We start from the raw sequence: 21,104 nt of genomic DNA, 5'->3' as shown, positions 1-21,104 counted from the left end.
TTGGGGCCGGGGCGGAGTTGGGGCCGGGCTGGGGGCAGGGAAGGGGCGGAGTTGGGGCGGGGCCGGGGCCCCGTGGAGTGTCCTCTTTTTGGAATATTAAAATATGGTAACCCTATGTTTGGGAGTCCCACAGTTCCTCATAACTGGCTTCTTTATTGTTTAAAAAAAATAAATTGGGAAAGTATCTGTTGTGGGATCTGGATAGCTACAGCAGCTTTGCCTATCCCACTTTGAAAATTTGTTAATGGGGAGTGCCAAACTGATCCCATTTGTTCTTGCTTGTGGAGTTGGGAGACAGACAGAAGTTTCTTACCTCATTTCTTTCTGGCATAGATTACATCCTGTTGGCTAGTTAGAAGACCCTTTATTATGGGAAGTTTTAAACTTTAATTCTAATAAAAACCTAGTTTTTCAGCACAGGAAGTACATAGATGGGGGGGAGAGCGTTTTGGCCCATGACTGGACTCCCTGATAATACAAATAAATAATAATAATAATAATTAATAAGCATCAGAGCTTAGTTAATTGAAGGAGGCCAAAAGGAGAGCAACTCCTTTGTGCTATTCTGCCTAATCTGAATATAAGAAAGTACATATTCATTCTGAACTGATGGAATGTGGGACCTAGAAATGCTATGAGAAAATATTTCTGTTTTTGAAACTGCTGCTTTCTGCCATTACATTACATTAATGCCACTACCCTTTTCATAGCAATACAGCTAGGAGGGTTAGAAATTGAGACCAAAAAAATAAGACGTTAAGACTTAATGTACAGACTGAAAAAGATGCTTAGCCCCATATGGCTGTTTATAAGAAGAATGTTTAGAAAAAAAAGTTGGAAATATCAGCATCTTCAGGGGAAGTAATATATTATCAGTTAGTCATGAATAAGAAGAAGGGAAAAAAACTTAATTGTAAGATTAGTGAAGTTGTAAATCTTCATTTCAGCAAAATAAAATATTGTGCAAGCAGCATTTTAGTAGAATCTGAATAAAATGTACTGTAAAGGAAACTAGCTTAAAATAAAATGATTCTGGCCCTTAAGTGTAATGATATTGGCACAGCACACTCCCTTTCCTTGCAAGAACTCCAAAACAGTAAGGAGCGGGTTGGCTTGGAGGCAGCAGCTTGTTAGCTTTCTGGAAGCACATTTGCAAAGTTTAAAAAAAATCAGGAAAATCAAATCTAGCACAAGCCTTTTTGAACTGAGAACTCATTTAAATTCACCGTTTTGTGCCCTTTAGATTCAAGTTGTTGAACCGTGATAATTCATTTTTCTGCAGAGAAAGTCACTAACTGCTTATGAATATGCAAGCAGAACAGCCTTTTAATTTAACTGATTACAAAAGGTCAGTTAAGAAATAAATATTCAGTCTGATAATACTGTTTTGGATTTAGATTAATTTTTATGTTTGTGAATTCTGCTCCCTTTTGTAACATATAATTTTTAGAAGGGAACATTATAATTTGTTTTATTGTGTCCAATATGCTCTAGAAATTCTTTTGATTTCCAACATTTTATTATGTAGGCAAGAGTATTATGCAAAAAATGTTCTATTTGGAGCTATCCTGTCAAGCAATGTACAGATTCGGGGCTATTGCTGCACATGGAAATGGAGCTACTCTTTAATAGTTTATGAATACTGTATGTTGACCTGGTTATTGGGATGCTCACTGTATGAATATATTGGTTTAGTTTAATAGCAATCTATAAGGAAAAGCTAGCAGGAAGAAAACAGTGGCTCAAGATAGGTCACCACTAGGTAAACATTTAAGGGTTGTTAAGAGACAATGCCCAAATTGTTAACTGTAAAGATTCTACCTCCTGGCTCCAGCCAGTTTACAGAACTTGTTTTGACAAGCATGAAAAGCCCAGATACTGACAAAAGCAAAGGACTATAGCAGTTTAAAAGGAACTCCCTGTCATGAGGGTGGGGTTGCTATTCAGAGAGTTGTTCAGGAAAAGCAGACTGGGCAGCACCTGGGTGTTTGAGGAAGCCAGGCATGCCCAGGCTACATCAGGGGATGGTATGCCTTCAGGCAAGATGTATGTAGACTGTTTGTTATCTTAAGGCTCTTGTTCTCTAAATATTTTGTTCTAGTGTTAAAATAAACAATACTTTGGTTTTGAGAAGCCTGTCTGATTTCTATATACACCACTGGTCATAGACTCTCCCCAAAGAAGAACTGCAAGTGCTGAATCCAGTTAGGTATACATAGTTGGTAGACTGTGTCCTGGGTTGTAATACCCTCTGTAAGTGTGGGAGAATTGTGAAATTCCACCCCATGAGAGCTAAGGAGACAAGGCCAGACACCTGAGGGTGTGTACTCAGCAAGACCAGGAAGTGGACAGAGGTGTCTTGACACCTTCAAGTGTGGCAACTGTTCAGGAGTCATTAGTAAGAGTCTTTTGATGTCCACAAACTGCACTTGTTTCTTGTTTAGTGTGCGCATATCAAGATCTCACTATTAACATTTAAAGCTTTAAATAATGCATGATCATGCTGCCTGAAGAACTCTCTACTGTCCTCTGTCTCTTGTGGCAGTGTACATTAGCAGGTTTAGGGCTTCTGATCATTTTTTGATTATAATCTTGAAGGAAAAGGAGGTGGGTCTGCTGTCAGAGAGAATCTGCAATTTGGGGATGCTCTTCTGGGGCCATTCTGGTATTACTTGCTCATCCAAAATTCTTATTAAGCTCACTATGTGTTTCAAGTGTTCAAGGAATTCAGGATCAGGCTCTCCTGGACATACAGGACAAGTCTATAGTATCTTTCTAGTGAAGACGCCTTGTATCTTTATCAGATGAATTATTTGAAGGGGTGGGGCATATTTTCTCTAGTGCGGAGTTTTGTGGGCAATTTTTTCCCCCACTTTTGCATTTGCTTTATTTGTTCATTTATCAGGACTCACAGTGTGGCAAAGGATAGGATAATCAGACGTCCTGATATTAGGGCCTTTGTCTTATATAGGCACCTATCCCAATCCCATTCCAATTTTTCACACTTGCTATCTGGTCTCCCTAGCCAAGGAGGGGAGGCAGAAAGCATGATGGAAGATAGTACAAAAGGAAATGTGTGGCAAAAACAATTGAATAACTTTAGAATGATGAAAAACTGATATGGAGCATGACCCCTGTATTAGTGTAATCATATTGTTTCTCCTGAGAAACCCAGCTGGTGGTTCATTGTAGGTCAGTGAAAGGTGTGAGTTTGTGTATCAGACTTCTAAAGCTTCTGATAGTAAAACAAAAGTTAAACCTGTTCTTGTAAGCATCTGTAGTTTTGCTTTATGCTGTATAAAGGAAATTAAGCCTCAATAAAAATGTTGGTATGTATGACGCAAAGTATAATAGCCCGTGACAAAATGTCACTGCTTAGGAATACCAGATATGTTGGCTGTAGATGCTAAGACCCATGGGTGCTGCTGAGCATTATTTGTCCGTTTTCATAGATCATTCAATTTTTGTTGGTACTCCATTCTGCCACAGAGGGTAATTTAGAAAGATGGATCATAGCATGAAAATTATTATGGGAAGTTGTTCCAGTGATGGCTCAGAAAGGGAAAACAGCAAATGTGAAAATATGGTAAGTTGATGGTGTGTAGGTTTATACTGATTGATTTGAATGTGGAGGTTGTTCTGAAGTGCTGGTTGCTGAGAGTCTAAAGCCTTCAAAGTTGTTGATACATTTAGGCCTTGTCAACATGAAATGTATCTTTGTTGACAATGGGTGTGAATGATGGGTGTAGTTGAACAGCTGTACTGAATGTGGTTTAACTGGAAATGTAGCCAAGGACAAACTGTGTTCAGCATCATTCCTTCAGTTACTCTTTTGCAGTTAAGTAGAGTATAGCACTAATTCAGACATACCTATTGTCAGCAACAGATATCTTCTTCTTGTACAGATAAGGCTATAGGAACCAACCAACTATCCATCAGTGAAAGATAAAATTTATAAGGCTTTTTAAAGAAAACTTGAAAATTCAACCAGACTTGCCTCAAGCTGGCAAGGTCACCACAAACTCCCTTCAGGCATCTTATTTAGTATCTCTGTGAAGTGTACAAGTGTGAGCAAAAAATGTTACTCCTCCGCAGGAGACATAGTTTCAAGCAGCTATCAAACTGAAAAAAACTGCTTTGGTCAGATAACACTGTTTTGTGCTGCATTAGTAATGTGGCTGAGGAGGTACAAGAAAACTGCTTTCAAAACTTTTGAGAAGTAACTGTTTATCAATACAACTTGATGAGTCCCTCATTGTCTGTTGTTGTACAACTCTGCCATTTGCCGGGTATGTTTCTGATATTTTTATTGAAGACTTGCTCTTTTATAAAGGATGGACAATGGAAGAAAGCTTATTCATAATGTGTCCAAAAGCAGTCAAAGATTTCCATGTTTACTAGATTTGTCATGTTGCAGTCAACATTGTTGATGATAAGTCAGAGACAGGTAAGAATAGTGATCTAGTCACATGATCTAAAACATTGCATATAGTGCCTCATGACCAAACTCTTGCTGCAGAGGAAAAAGCATAAAAAACAACGCCAAATCCTTTAAAGATGTTGCCAAAGTAGGGAACTTCAATAAAGGTTCATTGAATTTTGACTTTTTGTATTGCTCTGTGATGACATGAGCTCCCTTCACCAGTGACTCCTCTTTCACCTTGGAGTGAAGTGACTTTCAGGCAATAAAATGCTAACTCAGGGCTTTGAATAAACAGCAGAAATTAGTTATTTCACATATGGTAATGAACACCCAATTTAACTTGCTCATAGTTAGAATTATACGTCTTAGGGGATGGGATCACAGAACATCGCTAGTCTAACAAGAGGGCAGAAGCTTTGGAAGGTCTTGGAAGAATTCCTGGCCCCACCCCCACCCCCATGTAGCATTGTACTATGACTTGCTTCCATTTAAAGCCTCAGAATTAGACTACTGCTAATGTCAAGCTACTAAACTTGGTGTTTTGATAGTCCAGCCACATAAACATATACAAATATGAGTAGAGGGCTATGTGGAAGGACTTAATATATTCCTCTGTTAAAATACCTTTTTTTTCCCCCCCTCTCCCCCATGTAATGCTGTAAAGATATGTTTAATACCCATGCAGTGGATGGTAGTGACAGCTGAAAAATGTGATGCCACCCGTAAATAGCATCTAGTGTATAATTTGATTAACTAATAAAGTAAATACTACAAGTACTTCATGTGAATTCAGACAACAGCTAATATGTAAATGGGAATCTGATATCTGTGATATAGGTATATAATTAATCTACTTACCAACTGTATCTGGAGTATCATAAAAAGTCAACTTAAAAGTCAGTCTGAAAATGATAGTTTAGGGAGAGTTTCAACATATCTTCCCTCTTATCTTTATGGGAATGATGATAAACCAGACTTATTCTCTCATCATATTTCTGCACATAGTGCTGAATTTACTAATCAAACCATTTGATACAATTGGCTGGATTTGAATTGAGAAAACAATAAAGAAAAGATAGCCTCATACTATTGCTCTTGAGATATTTCCAGCCATGTTACTCCATGCTGAAATTTGTCAGATTTTTGTAAGCAGCAGGTCAAGCCAGGTCAGAGCTTGGACACAAAGCCTCTGAGGAAAATCCAGATGGTTGGGAAGTAGTATTTATGATTTCGGTGGGTAATCCTTCAAACCATTACCCAGGCATGATACGAGGGTAGGATTTTTTCATGTGAGGTTTTAAAAACAAGGTCTTGACCATTTGTGGTAATTGAAAATCCCAAGGTAATTTTTGCAATTGCAAGGGTAGTATTTCTAGGGCCTGGCCTGGTTTCAAGTTGAGTATTTACATTCTGCCTCCCTAAATTCCTGCTGCTTTTTTAACATAAATGGTATATATGGTAGCTTTATGCAGCTAAACCACTTCTCTGTTTTAATTCCAGAAGTGACTGTATTACACTGATGAGCAAAATTATTAATTATTAACCTCTTTTATAGGGGTGTGTGAGTGTGTGTGTGTGTGTGTGTGTGTGTGTGTGTGTGTGTGTGTATTATGTAAGAAAAAGATTTCTCTCATATATTTATACATCAGTCTTCATCAGAAAGGATGTTGGGAAGATACTTACCGTGGCTCTGATCTAATGAAGATGAGGTACTATCAAAGATTGATGTGGTTAAAGAAGAGGTATTGGAATAAACTGAAGACAAGAAGCAAGATACCTGGACCAGATGGTATGCATCTGAAGGAACTTAAGAATGAAATGCACAAGCTGCTAAAAATAATACGCAGTTTCTCATTAAAATTAGCTGTCACAGTAGAGGATTGGAGGGTAGCAAAAGTTGTACCAATATTTAAAACAAAAACAAAATGAAACTTGGGGTGATCTGGGAAATTACAGACCAGGAGTTATCTCCACACCTGGTAAATTGGTTAAAATAATAACAAAAAATAGAATTATACAACACTGAGATCATCATAGTATATAAAATGTTACTAGTATTACTTCTTCAAAGGAAAATTGTGCCCCTCTATTTTTGTTAGAATTCTTTGAACGTGTCAATAAACAGTGGATAAAAGAAAACTAGGTGACATAATTTATTTGGGTTTATAAAACAGCTATGACAAAATCTCTCACAAGAGGCAAAAAAGTAACCTAAATAGTCATTGAGTGAGAGGCAGAGTACTGTCATGGATCAGAAACTGGCTAAGAAACAGAAAACAAAGTAGGAATAAATAGTTGTCATCATGACAAAAAGTTAACATTAGGGAGCCACCAGGTTGCTTACTGGGACTGGTGTTTCATTTATAAAGATACTAATTAGTAAAGGGAGGGAGCTGAGTAGTGAAGTGGCAAAGTTTGCAAATAATATAAAATTATTTAGGTTAGTCAATACTGGATATGACTGAGGAATTTCACAGAGATTTAATCGTGCTAGGCGAATTTCATCTGCCATTGTCTTGCTCATTCAGTGTCAGCAAATGCAAACTAATGAATGTGGGAACGAATTACATGAACTACTCAGACGTACACCTTAGGCATACACAACGCATAATTAGTTTATGGAACACATTGCCACAAGATGTTGTGACCAAAAGCTTACGAGGATTAGTAAAATGTTTGTAGATATTTATGGATAAGAATATGCAGAATTGCAATATCAAGCATTTAAAAAAATAACTATGTCTTAGAAGGGCTATAAACCTTTGTGCTTCGAGACATAAGACATTGCTTTGGGCAAGTTATTCCATGACTGCGTTCTTTTCGAGACAAAACGCTCTCTGAATGAATTGATACTGGCCAGTGTTGGAGAAAAGACACTGGACTAGTTGGATCAGTGGGCTGATCCAGTGTGACATCTCCTATTATATACTCCATGTATATATGTTAAAAATATTTATATCTGTAGACCCACTGAGATAAAACATCTGTCTGTCTTTGGTACTTGCATGTCTTCCATTACCATAGTATCTCAGCACCTCACAATCTTTAATGCATTTATTTCCACAACAGCCCTGTGAGGCAGAGAAAGTAGTGTTATCCCCATTTTATAGATGGGGAGCTGAGGCACAAAGAGACTAAAAGTCTTGCCCATGGTCACACAGGATGTTTGTAGCACAGCAAGAAGTTGAACTTGGGTCTCCTAAGTTCCAGATTAGTGCCCTAACCACTGGGCAAGCCTTCCTCTTTTTATATATATGTGTGTGTGTGTGTGTGTGTGTGTGTGTGTGTGTGTGTGTGTGTGTGTAATAATAATAATAATAATAATTAATAATAAAAAAAGTGTGATAGAATATGGATTTTTAACACTAAGTTTAGGATGACCACATTACTTACTTGTGGCAAAACCTAAATGATTACTAATTAAACCTTTATACTACACCTATTTGTGTGGGGGGAAGGTATATAATATGAATAAAATGCAGTATGTACTTGTATAATCTGTATGTCTCATGCACTGTGATCAGTTTGGTTAAAAGATATTATAGAAATGCAAGTGCATTACCATTATTATCATCAAGGGCTTCAGAGGTTTTGTGTTTACTGACATTTTCTCATGAAATTGCTTGGAGTTAGTTTCTTGCTTAGAAATACAGAAGAACACTGACTTAAATAAGATCTAGTGGTTTGTTTCCTGTAGTGTAGCCAGGAAAAACAGTAACAAGCTGTCTTCTTAAAAATCACATTTCTGGAAGATATTCTGGCAACCTGGATATTTAAACACATTCTTAAGAAAAACAACTTGTATTCAATTAGAAATTATGTTCGCTTATTTTCTTTCTGATATTGTGAGGTTACAGTTTATTGTGGACATTGCCTGAAAGTCTGAAATAGTCAATATCCTGTTGTGGCATCTATGAATTAGCTCCTAATGGACGCAAGGTGCTTAATAAGCTAAAAATGGGGAAAAGAGAATTCTCACCCATTATGAAGTTTTGATTTAGGGGCTGAGGAGGTTTGTGTAAAGATAAAGAAAAGAGCATGAAACACTGTGTTCTAGACTAAAGGCTGAATATTATTTCTTAGTCCGAAGTCAGATCTCATGACTATTCTAAAAAGGTAAATTCTGTACACTGGTGAGAGGGACCTCTATCTTTCCTGTTAATGCTGAGATGCTCCTTCATGTTATGCTTTGTACTCAGCCACCCTTTAAAAACTCACATTCAGACTTATCCTCTGGCTGTGGATCATCTGGACAGGTCTCTCCCTTCAGAATCCAATCAGTATATAACCTTATTGAGCTAGAAGACTGGTTATTTAAGTGTTCCAAATTGTTCTCTCCATGCATCTTTCTCTGCGGATACACACTACAACCTAAACTCTTTTATAGGCATCGTCATCTTGTCTTCAGTCGGCCAAAGGCATGTTCCACCACTAGGCTGCACCTGGTCTGTGTGCAATTAAACCTTTCTATGGCAGGTTATTTTACATCAGGGGAGTAGAGATTACTGCCTGTCATGCTGACCAATATTGTCACATTGTTGTCTGTCTATATCCATTTGTTATCTTTTGTTTTATAAATAGATTGCAAGCCCCTTTGGGTGTGGCCTGATCATCTTTTTGTTCTGTGTTTGTACACTGCCTAATACTGTGGGGTCCCTGGTCTGTGACTGGTGCTCCTAGGTGCAGTGGTAACACAATAATAATAATAATTAATAATATGAATAAAGGATAGGCTGGGTCTCCCAAAACAACAGACATACAGTACTGTTGAAATCCACATTATTGTTTGAGCCATTGCTTCTTGTTCTGTCATCTGCCACTACTGAGAACAGCCTAGCTCCATCCTCTTTGGAACCTCCCTTCAGGTAGTTGAAGGTTGCTATCAAATCCCCCCTCACTCTTCTCTTCTGCAGACTAAATAACCCCAGTTCCCTCAGCCTCTCCTCGTAAGTCATGTGCCCTAGACCCCTAATAATTTTTGTTGCCCTCTGCTGGATTCTCTCCAATTTGTCCACATCCCTTCTGTAGCGCGGGGGGGGGAGGGACCAAAACTGGACGCAGTACTCCAGATGCGGCCTTACCAGTGCCGAATAGAGGGGAATAATCACTTCCCTCGATCTGCTGGCAATGCTCCTTCTAATACAGCCCAATATGCTGTTGGCCTTCTTGGCAACAAGGGTACACTGCTGACTCGTATCGAGCTTCTCGTCCACCGTAATCCCCAGGTCCTTTTCTGCAGAACTGCTTTTTAGCCAGTCAGTCCCCAGCCTGTAGCGGTGCATGGGATTCTTCCTTCCTAAGTGCAGGACTCTGCACTTGTCCTTGTTGAACCTCATTGGATTTCTTTTGGCCCAATCCTCCAATTTGTCTAGGTCACTCTGGACCCTATCCCTACTCTCCAGTGTATCTACCTCTCCCCCCAGCTTCGTGTCATCTGCGAAGTTGCTAAGGGTGCAATTCATCCCATCATCCAGATCATTAATGAAGATGTTGAACAAAACTGGCCCCAGGACCGACCCCTGGGGCACTCCTGTTGATACCGGCTGCCAACTAGACATCGAGCCATTGATCGCTATCCGTTGAGCCCAACAATCTAGCCAGCTTTCTATCCACATTATAGTCCATTCATCCAATCCATACTTCTTTAACTTGCTGGCAAGAATACTGTGGGAGCCATCAACAGCCCCACCACAGTTTGGGAAGCCCATTGTTCAAAGTATTCAAAGCCCACTGTTACTATGGGGACATTTTCAGACATTACCATCCATGAATGTATCAAAGCAGTAATTGCACGGCAAACCTTTACCACAATAGAAGAGTTGACTTGCCAATGCTGAACTGATTAACCTCAGATTTATGACTATTTGGGGTAGCCAGCTTCCATTTGACAATAGCAACCCTCTTCTGGACTGGGTTTGGCTCCTCTCAACTGCATATCCTTGTGCTGAATAGTCAGAGCAAACTCCTCAGACAGCTACAGGAATTTGGTCTTCCTCATGTGGAAGTTCTGAGTCCACAGCTTGTTGTCTCAGGTCTGCGTGATGATGTAGTCCCACCACTCTGTGCTCGTGGTCCTGGCCCAGAACCCCCAATCATCATAGGGGGATTTGTCAGCCTGCATTGGCTGTCTCCATTCCTCCGACTCTGAATGCAGCTCTTCTTAGCTAAGCGTGCTGCTTCTTTCCCATGGCACTAAGCCAATGATATAATAATAAATAATATAATAATAATATATGGAGATATACCTATCTCATAGAACTGGAAGGGACCCTGAAAGGTCATTGAGTCCAGACCCCTGCCTTCACTTGCAGGACCAAGTGCTGATTTTTGCCCCAGATCCCTAAATGGCCCCCTCAAGGATTGAACTCACAACCCTGGGTTTAGCAGGCCAATGCTCAAACCACTGAGCTATCCCCTGAAATGCCCTCTACTGCATCTCATGCCCTATATGAGTCACCCGCTTTTCTCCCCGCAAAATGAAACTCACATGGGTTGCATTAATGCCAACATTAAGCACTGTTCATTGCTCGGAGTAGGATCAATGCTTTGCCACCAGTTGTAGTGGAGACCTTGGACAGAAAAGTGGAGTGGAAGTGGTTTACTTGACTGAGTTGTTGAGTTAGCACCATTTCTTGGAAAAGACAAATGAGTTCTCTCATTGTATACGGAAAAAGAATTCATAGAGTGGTTTACCTAAGTGCAGTACTAAGAACAATGAGTTATGCCTCCAGAGTGAGAACAGCATCAGTGTGGATGCAATAACTTGAGCTATGTTTGTGGTAACTTTTACGTGTTGTTTCACAGTGAGGTTTCTCAAGTTCATCTAACTTGAGAGGAGTAACTTGAGTACAGATAACTCAAGTTAACTGCAGTGAAGACATATCACTTGTCATGTGGAACAAGAGATAAGGAATTAGAATCAAACCTGGATTTCCTGTATTGCAGAGAGGTGTTAATAGATCCCTAGTGTCTGTGGAATTGCATTAGTCCATTGGAAATTTTACAGCAACTTCAATTACACTAAAAAATTTAGATTCTGAGTGATTTAAATACAAAAGTTAATAATACTATCTGTACATAAGTCCATTATTTTTTTGTTAAATTCAATTTTAAAAAAATAATCTCCTCTCATTTTCAGTTTTCATTATTGCAGTGACAATGTGTAACTGCATCATAAATGTTGTCAGGTAAAGTTGGAGGCTATAACAATTGAATGGGGCAGTTGAGCTTTTAACACCTGGAGAGGCATGGGAAACAGTTTGTCATTTGCCATAGCTGAATGTTTCTGCTAAAATGATCATCAGTGAAATAGTTAACTGTGTTGTTATTTAAATAGTTATCTTTAAGTTTCAGGCTTAACAACCCATTGAGATGAATGGCATAGTTCGTACCTTTTGGGTTGCATGAAGCCTGTCTGCAGGCTCTGGAAGACAACACTCCATCTGTTTATGCTCTGTTCACATTTTCAAGGTGGTCTTTGCGGCCACAATGACTAAATGCATAATTTTCAGAAAGGTTAACTGACAGTCTGGAGTGTATGTTGCTTAGACAGGGATTGAATTCTGTGCCAAATCTTGTAGCTGCAAAATACAGAGGGCTTGTTTTCAGCATAGTTTACTCTGATGCTATTTGAAACTGACTGATTTTTTTTTTAAATACTATTTCTTGCATCCAGACACTGCAGTGAACTGTGCTGTTAGAGCACCAGGGGTTTTGCCTTGAAACACCTGCTAACAATTAACAGAAAATAAGTGGGTATACAGAAAAGCTACTGCCAACTCCTTTCACATATTTGTTTTTCATCACCATGTTTCACCCTGGTTAAGTTAATGACTATATTTTTCTCTTGGGCCTTGTCTTTACTAGGGGAAAAAAAAGGTGTGTTAGGTGTGTTCTTAACTTGAGTTAACTAAGGATATGTCTACAGGTATAGTGGCATAGCTGCAGCTACGCTGTTGAAGTGCTGGAATGTAGATTCTTGCTACAGTGATGGAAGGGGTCTTTCTGTTTGCTGTAGTAAATCCACCCCCTCAAGGGACAGTAGCTATGTTGATGGAAGAATTCTTCTGTCAACCTAGCTGCGTCTACAGTGGGGGTTAGGTTGACTTAACTACGTTGCACAGCGATGCAGTGATGTAGCTAGGTTGACCTAAGTTTTAGGTCGGGGGTGGGCAAACTTTTTGGCCTGAGGGCCACATCTGGGTATGGAAATTGTATGATTGGCCATGAATGTTCACAAAATTGGGGGTTGGGGTGTGGGAGGGGGTGGGGCTGGGGATGAGGGATTGGGGGTGCAGGAGGGTGCTCCAGGCTGGGACCGAGGAGTTTGGAGGGTGGAAAGGGGATTCAGGGCTGGGGTGGGGGGTTGGGGCATGAGAGGGGGTCAGGGGTGCAGGCTCCGGGCGGCGCTTACCTCAAGCAGCTCCCAGAAGCAGTGGCATGTCCCCCCCTCCGGCTCCTACACAGAGGCACGGCCAGGCAGCTCTGCACGCTGCCCCCGTCTGCAGGCGCTGCCCCTGCAGCTCCCATTGGCTGCGGTTCCTGGCCGGTGGGAGCTGCGGGGGCAGTGTGTCGAGCCTCCTGGCTACCCCTACACCTAGGACCGGAGGTGGGACATGCCACTGCTTCCAGAGCTGCACGGAGCAGGGCAAGCCCCTGAACCCGCTCCCCGGCTGGAGCTCCGGAGTGGGAGCTTGAGGGCCGGATTAAAACCTCGGGAGGGCCGGATGTGGCCTCCAGGCCGTAGTTTGCCCATCCCTGTTTTAGGTGTAACCAGACCTCACTCTCAGTAAAATCCTGGTGAAGACACATTTTCATGTGAATTAGCAGGTTGTATTAAAACTAACAAGTTAAGAACACACCCTTTTTTTCCCCCCCAGTGAAGACAGCCTGGATGTTTTGGGTTTGTTTTCTCTCGATGTTTTAGGATTGCTAAACTGAGCTGGGATTTCGCTTTTGATCCCTGAACTGGTTGGTGTGCAAAGCATCAGCTGTTACAGGTGGCTGATTTCAATTACCTTACACGCAACATTTTATTTATTTATGACTTAGCCCTGAATTCCTTCTGTAAACAAATTGCGGCATGTGCAGGCATGAAGAAAGATATGAATTCATGTTGTATAAAACTTATATGAAATCACAAAGAAAAAATTAGGAATTAATAACCTAAATCATCACAGTGTCAACTGAAACACTATTTGACAGCATGACCTATAGGTTTCTCCAGAGTCTTAGGCCTTGTCTAAACAAACAGTTTTATGGGAAGCTGGGGTGTAAATCTAACCTGAACTAGCATGTTACGGACTAAGCGTTTGTTTGGACCCTGCACTAAAAATTCCCTTGTGGGCTTTGAAGTAGGAGTAGATTAAAGCACACTAGGGAAGTTTTAGTGCACGGCATGAGGGTCCACAGAGCACTTAATGTGTGGCGGTCTAGTGCAGGGTAGAGTCACACCCAAACTTGCCGTGAACTAAGTGTTCATGTAGACAAGCCTTAAATCCAAACCCCCTTTCATTAACATCTCTTCTGAAGGCCCATAATACATTCAGGAACCTGGATAATTAAGTAAATTACTTTTTTATTTCATTCCTTTCTCTTAAAAAATGTACGGGCATTTTTTTCTCTCAGATACACAGAGACAACAACTCCCACTGACTTCAGTGAGAGCTATATGTGTATTTTCAGAGGAAGGGTTTGACCCGTTGTAACTTAATTTGTTACTCTTCTTTATGATTTAGTTGTAGTGATTATCATATGTTTTATAATCGCTAACTAAAATAGAACTTGATGACTCTTAACATTTTTAAATGGTTTCTTTTAACTTTTTCTCTACCCAAAGCTGAAAAATTGCAGCAGAGTGCTTACATTGCCTTTGGATTATTGTAAAATAAAAGAAGGAATATTTTAAAGAAGGTACTATCTGAAACACTTAAGGAACAGCTAAACATGTATTTTCACATATTATTGAGATTGGATGAGGATAAGATGATTGAAAAGTTAAGTGTCCTCAGATCAGCAAATACTACAGCAACTGAGTAGCACTTAGGAGAAAATCCCATGGAGAAAAATCTCAATTTATTCATGCAGTTGTGTTAAAACAGTTTTTAAGGTTTTTCTTTTTATCTTTAGTTGGTGTAACCTCATGTAAAAAAGACCTTTTAATAAAAATGGTATAACTGAAAAGGTAAAAGAATGGTTGGGAACATCATGTCCACTTGCCACTTGTAATTTTTATTCTGAGAAACATATATTTTTGGTGGTGTATGTCTTAAAATTATGTGTAATAAATAGCTTGCGCTATAGAAAGGGAATGTAGCCATTATACATATTTCTTACTTTACTTTGTGTGTGACTGTATTTAAATAAATACATATATTTGCACTGGGAAATCTGCACAGCATTTGCTAGGTTTGCTAAGTTCTCTGTTTTTTTTCCCTAACAAGTTATCTGCCGTGTTACTGGTTATCTATATATATATCTAGCTAGTTTCTGAATGAAAGACATATTAACCTAGAAGCCCTGCAACGACATAATTTCTTTTGAATTCCTGTAATTGATATGCCATGGGTGGCAAGATAGTATAAAAACTTTGTTCTGATGTGATATTGTTGAATTCCTTGTTGACAAGGGCAATTGGCATTCTGTAGTTCTATACAGAATAGATGACAATGAGCTTCCTCTTGCTGCCTTCTTGTTTTCTGGTACAATGTTATTTTTTAAAAAAATGCTCAGTTACAATTAGGCCAGTTATTAAAATATCATCGGTCATTTCCTTTGACAACATGTTGTCGTTGATGTAACACAATAGAATTTGGTGGAAAGGTTATTCCTATTTCTCTGGCTGCTGTCAGTACATATGAGCATATTACATTCTTCAGCTTTCTGGAAATGCTCTGTTTGACTAGGTGCTGGGAACAGGAAGTCTGAGGTTATTAGTATGTTTGCTTGGTTTCAGACTGTATGATGCAAGCTCTGTTTCCTAGAAGACACTGTGTACTGAATAGTATTTTGTAGACTATTTTATTAAATCGACTAAACTTAAATGAACTCAGGTTGATAAGAAATGATTGTCAGTTCTGAGGGTTTTCATAATCACTTCTGTGGTATCTATCTTAAGTACTTATATGGCTCTCATGAATATAGAATCTGTGCACCTCACAAACTTGAATGTATTTATCTTCACAACAGTCTGTGAGATAGGGCAGTACTATTATCCCCATTTTACAGATAGTGAGTCTGTGTCTCAGTATCCAAAGTGGTTTTCCCAAGGTCACACAGGAAGTTCGTGGCAAAGCAGGAAATTGTATCTCTGTCTTTGGAGTCACAGGCTAGCAACTAGCCACTGGACCATTCTTCATCCCAGGATCACAAGTCAGCACTCAGCTGTAACAGTTTTCTAGGCAATTGCCGTGTGTGTGTGTGTGTGTGTGTGTGTGTGTAAGAGAGAGAGATAAAAATAGAGATATCGTAGGTCATCTGGCTCTTTAGCATAGTCATAGTTCTGAAGTCAGGGCATCTTTTTCAGACGAGAGGTATTACAAATCTATCAGTCCCTGGCCTGTTTCATATACACACTTTGGATGTAACTATTCCCTTAAGCACTCTGTTCACGTGACTTGTGTCTGTTCAGGCAAGAATGGGGTCTATATTTTTGAAGCATGAGACCAGCCTTCCAAAATTCAGTTCACCCACTCTATTTTTAAATGGGTGATTGATACATCGTCATGATTTTATTTTTATTTTTCTGATAATGAGTGGTGAGTAGATATTGCAGCATTGCCAACCCCAGGCATTCAAAAATCATGAGTCAGGCCCCAAACCGTCAAGATAGTGGCTTAAAAGTAATGAGATTTTTTTTTTTAAAAATGCATTCTTTTGATTGCCTTGTGGATTTTGAGCTGTTAGGGTATGCATGATTCATATTTTCATATGTTCATATGTTCTCCCAGCCATGATTTCTAGAAAAGTTGTAGTAAAAGCTGAGATTCTCACAGAAATCCTCCAGGATTTGGGGCTTGAAGAAAATGCCAAATATCATGAAACTTGAAATAAAATCATAAGAGTTGATAACATTGATTTTATGCCTATGTTGGTAAACTTCATGACAGTTTTGCAAAGAAAGGATCTTGATGTTTTACACATACACAATATCTCTCCCGCTGACAGATTGTAGTTGTGTTTTACTTTGGATCATAACATTCAAAACTGGGGAATATCTTTTTAATAATTTAATATTTAAATCTATTCCCGGATAAATGATGAAGTGGCCCAAAGAGAAACATACTTGCAGAGAGAAAAAGAAAAGTGAAGTTGACATAAACACTGATACATTCAATTCCTATAAAAGTAGTCTGAGGATGTGTACTATAAGCTTACAATTTTCATTTACAAGAAATATGATAAGTTCCATTTTTAATAACCCGAAACAAATGGTCACATCCTTCTGCAAGATATGTATCGTTAGTACATTTTGCTTGAAATAGTGTTCATATAGGACTGTGATCTCATGCCTGGATAGCTATACAAGTGTCCTATCTCCATTCCCAGAATGACAGAATAGATATTTGACACAGCTGTTTTTTATTTTACAAGTCAGAACTCTGGATCCTTTCCCTTGTTTAGCCTCTCCATATTTTTTATTCCGATTTAATTCATTTTATGAAAATCTGGGTTAAAAAAATAAATTTTGGCATATATTAATACAAAACAGTCACTTGCTCTTAATTTTTTTTAGAAAACAAAACCTTTTCTATCTTTTGAAATGTTACATATTAAAAAAAAAATTGTTCTGCTTTAGAATGTTCAGAAATGTCAATGTGTTTTTATTCACACATGCAGATTGTATACAATTTAAATATCCATTATAAGTAGTTAATATTTCCATGTCAAAAGTAATTGTAGGTTCTTTAGATGGTTTGAGTAGAGATGCCTAAATTGAAGGGGCAGAGAGAGGACTGATATTATTTATTATTTTATTAGTTAGCTTTAAAAGTAGACACCTGTTCCAGGCTCTAGGCACCATAACATAATTAATGATACAATGAATACAGTTAAATTAAATCTAACATGTATTAGCTATCCCATTGTAAAAACTTAGTAGACACAAGTCCTTAGTAGACACAAGGTAAATTAAGTGAAGTCATCCGCAGCTGAGTGTATAGTGTTGACCTCTCCTAGTTACTTTGTGATAAAAACTGCACTAGGATTTTTCAGCGGGATACTTAATGTACATTAGCTATCCTGCTGGGGAACCCCTCCACCCCACACACGTTTTTTGCTCTGAGGACATAGCCTTAGCCGAAGTTGAGTGAGAACAGCTCTGAAATAGTACTTGAGCTGCACAGAGTGATTGGATTAGTTATCACAGAGTGGTCATGTCAGCAGCTGACGTTTTGTGTTAACTTGAGCTGTAGTCTATGCCCCCTGACAGGCCAGCCAACTCAAGTTTAAAAACAGCAACACACTGAAGTTAAGGGGTTCTGTGTGCGGATGGGACTTGAGTCAAGGGCAACACTCAGTTTATAACTCTAATTAACTCTGCAGTGACAACAGGCCCATAGGCATTTGGTTGAGGCAACTGGGTAGAAGCTTGTTCTGCTCCAGCCCATGCAGTACCTGTTCTGTGGATAAGCAGAGGAATATGATTTTCAAGGCTATTATCAGTTTGGCATATTCACTGGCACTAACTTGACTTAGTACTTTTTGATTCAGATTCAATACAGGGCTGCATTTGTCTGAACCAATTCTCATGAACTGTTCAGATCATTTTTTGTTTTGTGAATGGAAAGGTCTCAGGTCCTCAGATGTAACAAGACACTATGTTGATGAGGACTTTATAAGTACTAATTAGTATGTAGGCAAGAATGCTCATCTCTTTCTACTGCTGTAAACTAGTCTGTGCTTTTGTTCTCCCTTATTCAACAGAATTTAGCCTCCTGGAATCCCTCAAATCCTGAATGTCTCCTGCTTGTTGTGAAAGAGCTCGTCCAGCAGTATCACCAATTCCAATGCAGCCGATTACGGGAGAGCTCTCGCCTCATGTTTGAATACCAGACTTTACTTGAAGAACCCCAGTATGGAGAAAACATGGAAATTTATGCTGGCAAAAAAAACAACTGGGTAAGCTATTGAGAACACTTCTGATAAGAGCACAATAAATTAATCCTTTTAGAGTTCCTTTCACTATAGTAATTCTAGCCATTACCTTGTAAAATAGAGCTATTTGTGTGATGTGGGCACACATACTATGGGTTTACAGTGGTGAAAAAAACCCTGTTTGTCCCCAGCTCACCTCTGCACTCTCCACTCCCTCTTTTGTTCACTGCTTCTATTCCATTGCCTCACTTGAATCTGATTTCCAGGTGAGCAGCAGTCTTCAGAGCTGATGGCAGTGCATCTGGTTTACAGATGAACTGGTAAATTTTTTTGTGAGAATCACGTGTTCTGTCCCATTGAGGCTATGTCTGCACTAGAAGGCTTTTGCTGACATAGTTATTTCAGTTAAGGTATGATGGAATGTGATTTTAGTGACATAGCTGGGCCATCAAAAGCCCCTACCATAGACACAGTTACACTGGCAACAGTGCAATTTTGTCAGTATAGCTCTGGCCCCTCTAGCAGTACTTTGCCACTATAGCTGTACCAGCCCTAGTGTAGACGTAGCCTGAATCTCATTGAAGTTTTCTAATTCCAGGGCCTGGTTTTTAGTTTAATTATCTGAACTGCACTATCTGATGGTTGTAGATAGCACAGGGGTATTTGATTATATTATAGTTATAGGGCACTGTCAACCCCTTAACCCCTTTTCTTACATGTTGTCTGACCACCCTCTTAACATTTACGTGTTCTCAGAGCTCCACTGTGCTTTTGTAAGTCTCAGTACTGTATCTGGTCAAACCCCTTATTCAGGGGGAAAAAAATGCTGAAATTAAATGTAGGGAAATCCTTTCACAATTGTTGTTTGGAAAGCATGCTCTAGAAAATTAGCTCCCTGTACCTACAAACACTGCCTAAATATTTTGTGTTGAAATGTGAAAAGACTTCTTAATATTTTTAGTTTGCAGACGTGCATTCAACCTTTAAAATAGGTTTTGGTAGTACCAAAAGCTGTAGTTTAGATTGTGAAAAGCTTCCTATTATGAACCCCTTTTTTTCTAGTATTTCTAAGTTTTGGGCTGAGTCCAACACCCATTGAAGTCAATGAGAGTCTTCCCTCTGATTTCAGTGGCTGATGGTTTTTGAAGGATTTGTCTTTTGAGTTGAAACTCTCTTAGTGGAGGATCTATTAATGGAGATTCTCTATGTCCTAGTAAGGAGGAGAGGAGGGAAGATGATAAAATGCAGGTAGGATCTGATGAGGAACAGTCAAATGAAAAAAAGTCCTATTCAATTACATCGTGTAATGGCAGACAGCTAAAAAATGACAAGTTTTTAAAGTGCTTATATATCAATGCTAGAAGTCTAAATAATAAGATGGGTGAACTAGAGTGTCTCGTATTAAATAAGGCTATTGATATAATAGGCATCACAGATACTTGGTGGAATGAGGTTAATCAATGGAACTCAGTAATACCAGGGTACAAAATATATCAGAAGGACAGAACAGGTCGTGCTGGTGGGGGTGTGGCACTATATGTGAAAGAAAGCGTAGAATCAAATGAAGTAAAAATCTTAAATGAACCAAACTGTACCATAGACTCTCTATGGCTAGTAATTCCATGCTCTAGTAATAAGAATATAGCAGTCGGGCTATATTACCAACCACCTGGGATGGTGATAGTGACTGTGAAATGCTCAGGGAGATTAGAGAGGCTCTAACAATAAAAAACCTCAATAATAATGAGGGGTTTCAACTATATTGGCTGGGTACATGTCACCTCAGGATGGGATGCAGAGATAAAGTTTCTTGACACCTTAAATGACTGCTTCTTGAGCAGCTAGTCCTGGAACCCACAAGAGGAGAGGTGTGACGGGTTAGATCACAGAACCCCCCTTGGGAGCTGCCACCCAATGTGCCAAGACTACTTCTGCCCCTGCTTTCCCTGCCAGCTCGGGGCCCCAGCACCCTGTCTTGCTGATCCAGACACTCCCGTCTGCTCCAGCAAAGACCCAGGGTTTGAATTACTTTCCCCAAAGCTGCAGGTTTACCTGAAAGCAGCTAACAGAAGTGTTCCTGTCTTTAACACTCAGATGCCCAACTCCCAATGGGGTCTAAACCCAAATAAATCCGTTTTACCCTGAATAAAGCTTATACAGGGTAAACTCATAAATTGTTCGCCCTCTATAACACTGATAGAGAGATATGCACAGCTGTTTGCCTCCCCAGGTATACTCTGAGTTAGTAAGTAAAAAGTGATTTTATTAAATACAGAAAGTAGGATTTAAGTGGTTCCAAGTAGTAACAGACAGAACAAAGTAAGTCACCAAGCAAAATAAAATAAAATGCACAAATCTATGTCTAATCAAACTGAATACACATAATCTCATCCTCAGAGATGCTTCAGTAAGTTTCTTTCCTCAGACAGGACACCTTCCAGGCCTGGGCACAACTCTTTCCCCTGGTACAGCTCTTGTTCCAGCTCAGGTGGTAGCTAGGGGATTCTTCATGATGGCTCCTCCCGCTTTGTTCTGTTCCATCCCTTTATATATCTTTTGCATTAGGCAGGAATCCTTTGTCCCTCTC

The 21,104-nt window shown here is 39.4% G+C and overlaps 1 protein-coding gene across 2 annotated transcripts in view; it reads left to right on the top strand.

Moving 5' to 3' along the window:
• The window catches only part of BABAM2 (BRISC and BRCA1 A complex member 2), a 307,510-nt gene that overhangs the window by 85,804 nt on the left and 200,602 nt on the right, over window positions 1-21,104 (top strand). For both annotated transcript variants that reach the window (XM_024198185.1, XM_024198186.1), the window contains exon 5: window positions 18,347-18,541. In XM_024198185.1, the coding sequence (XP_024053953.1) occupies window positions 18,347-18,541 (195 nt within the window). The remainder of the gene's footprint in view (window positions 1-18,346; window positions 18,542-21,104) is intronic.

Source organism: Terrapene carolina, unplaced genomic scaffold, assembly GCF_002925995.2.
Source record: "Terrapene carolina triunguis isolate 2854851 unplaced genomic scaffold, T_m_triunguis-2.0 Scaffold85, whole genome shotgun sequence".
Taxonomy (NCBI): Eukaryota; Metazoa; Chordata; order Testudines; family Emydidae; genus Terrapene; species Terrapene triunguis.
This window is presented reverse-complemented; position numbering and strand designations above follow the sequence as displayed.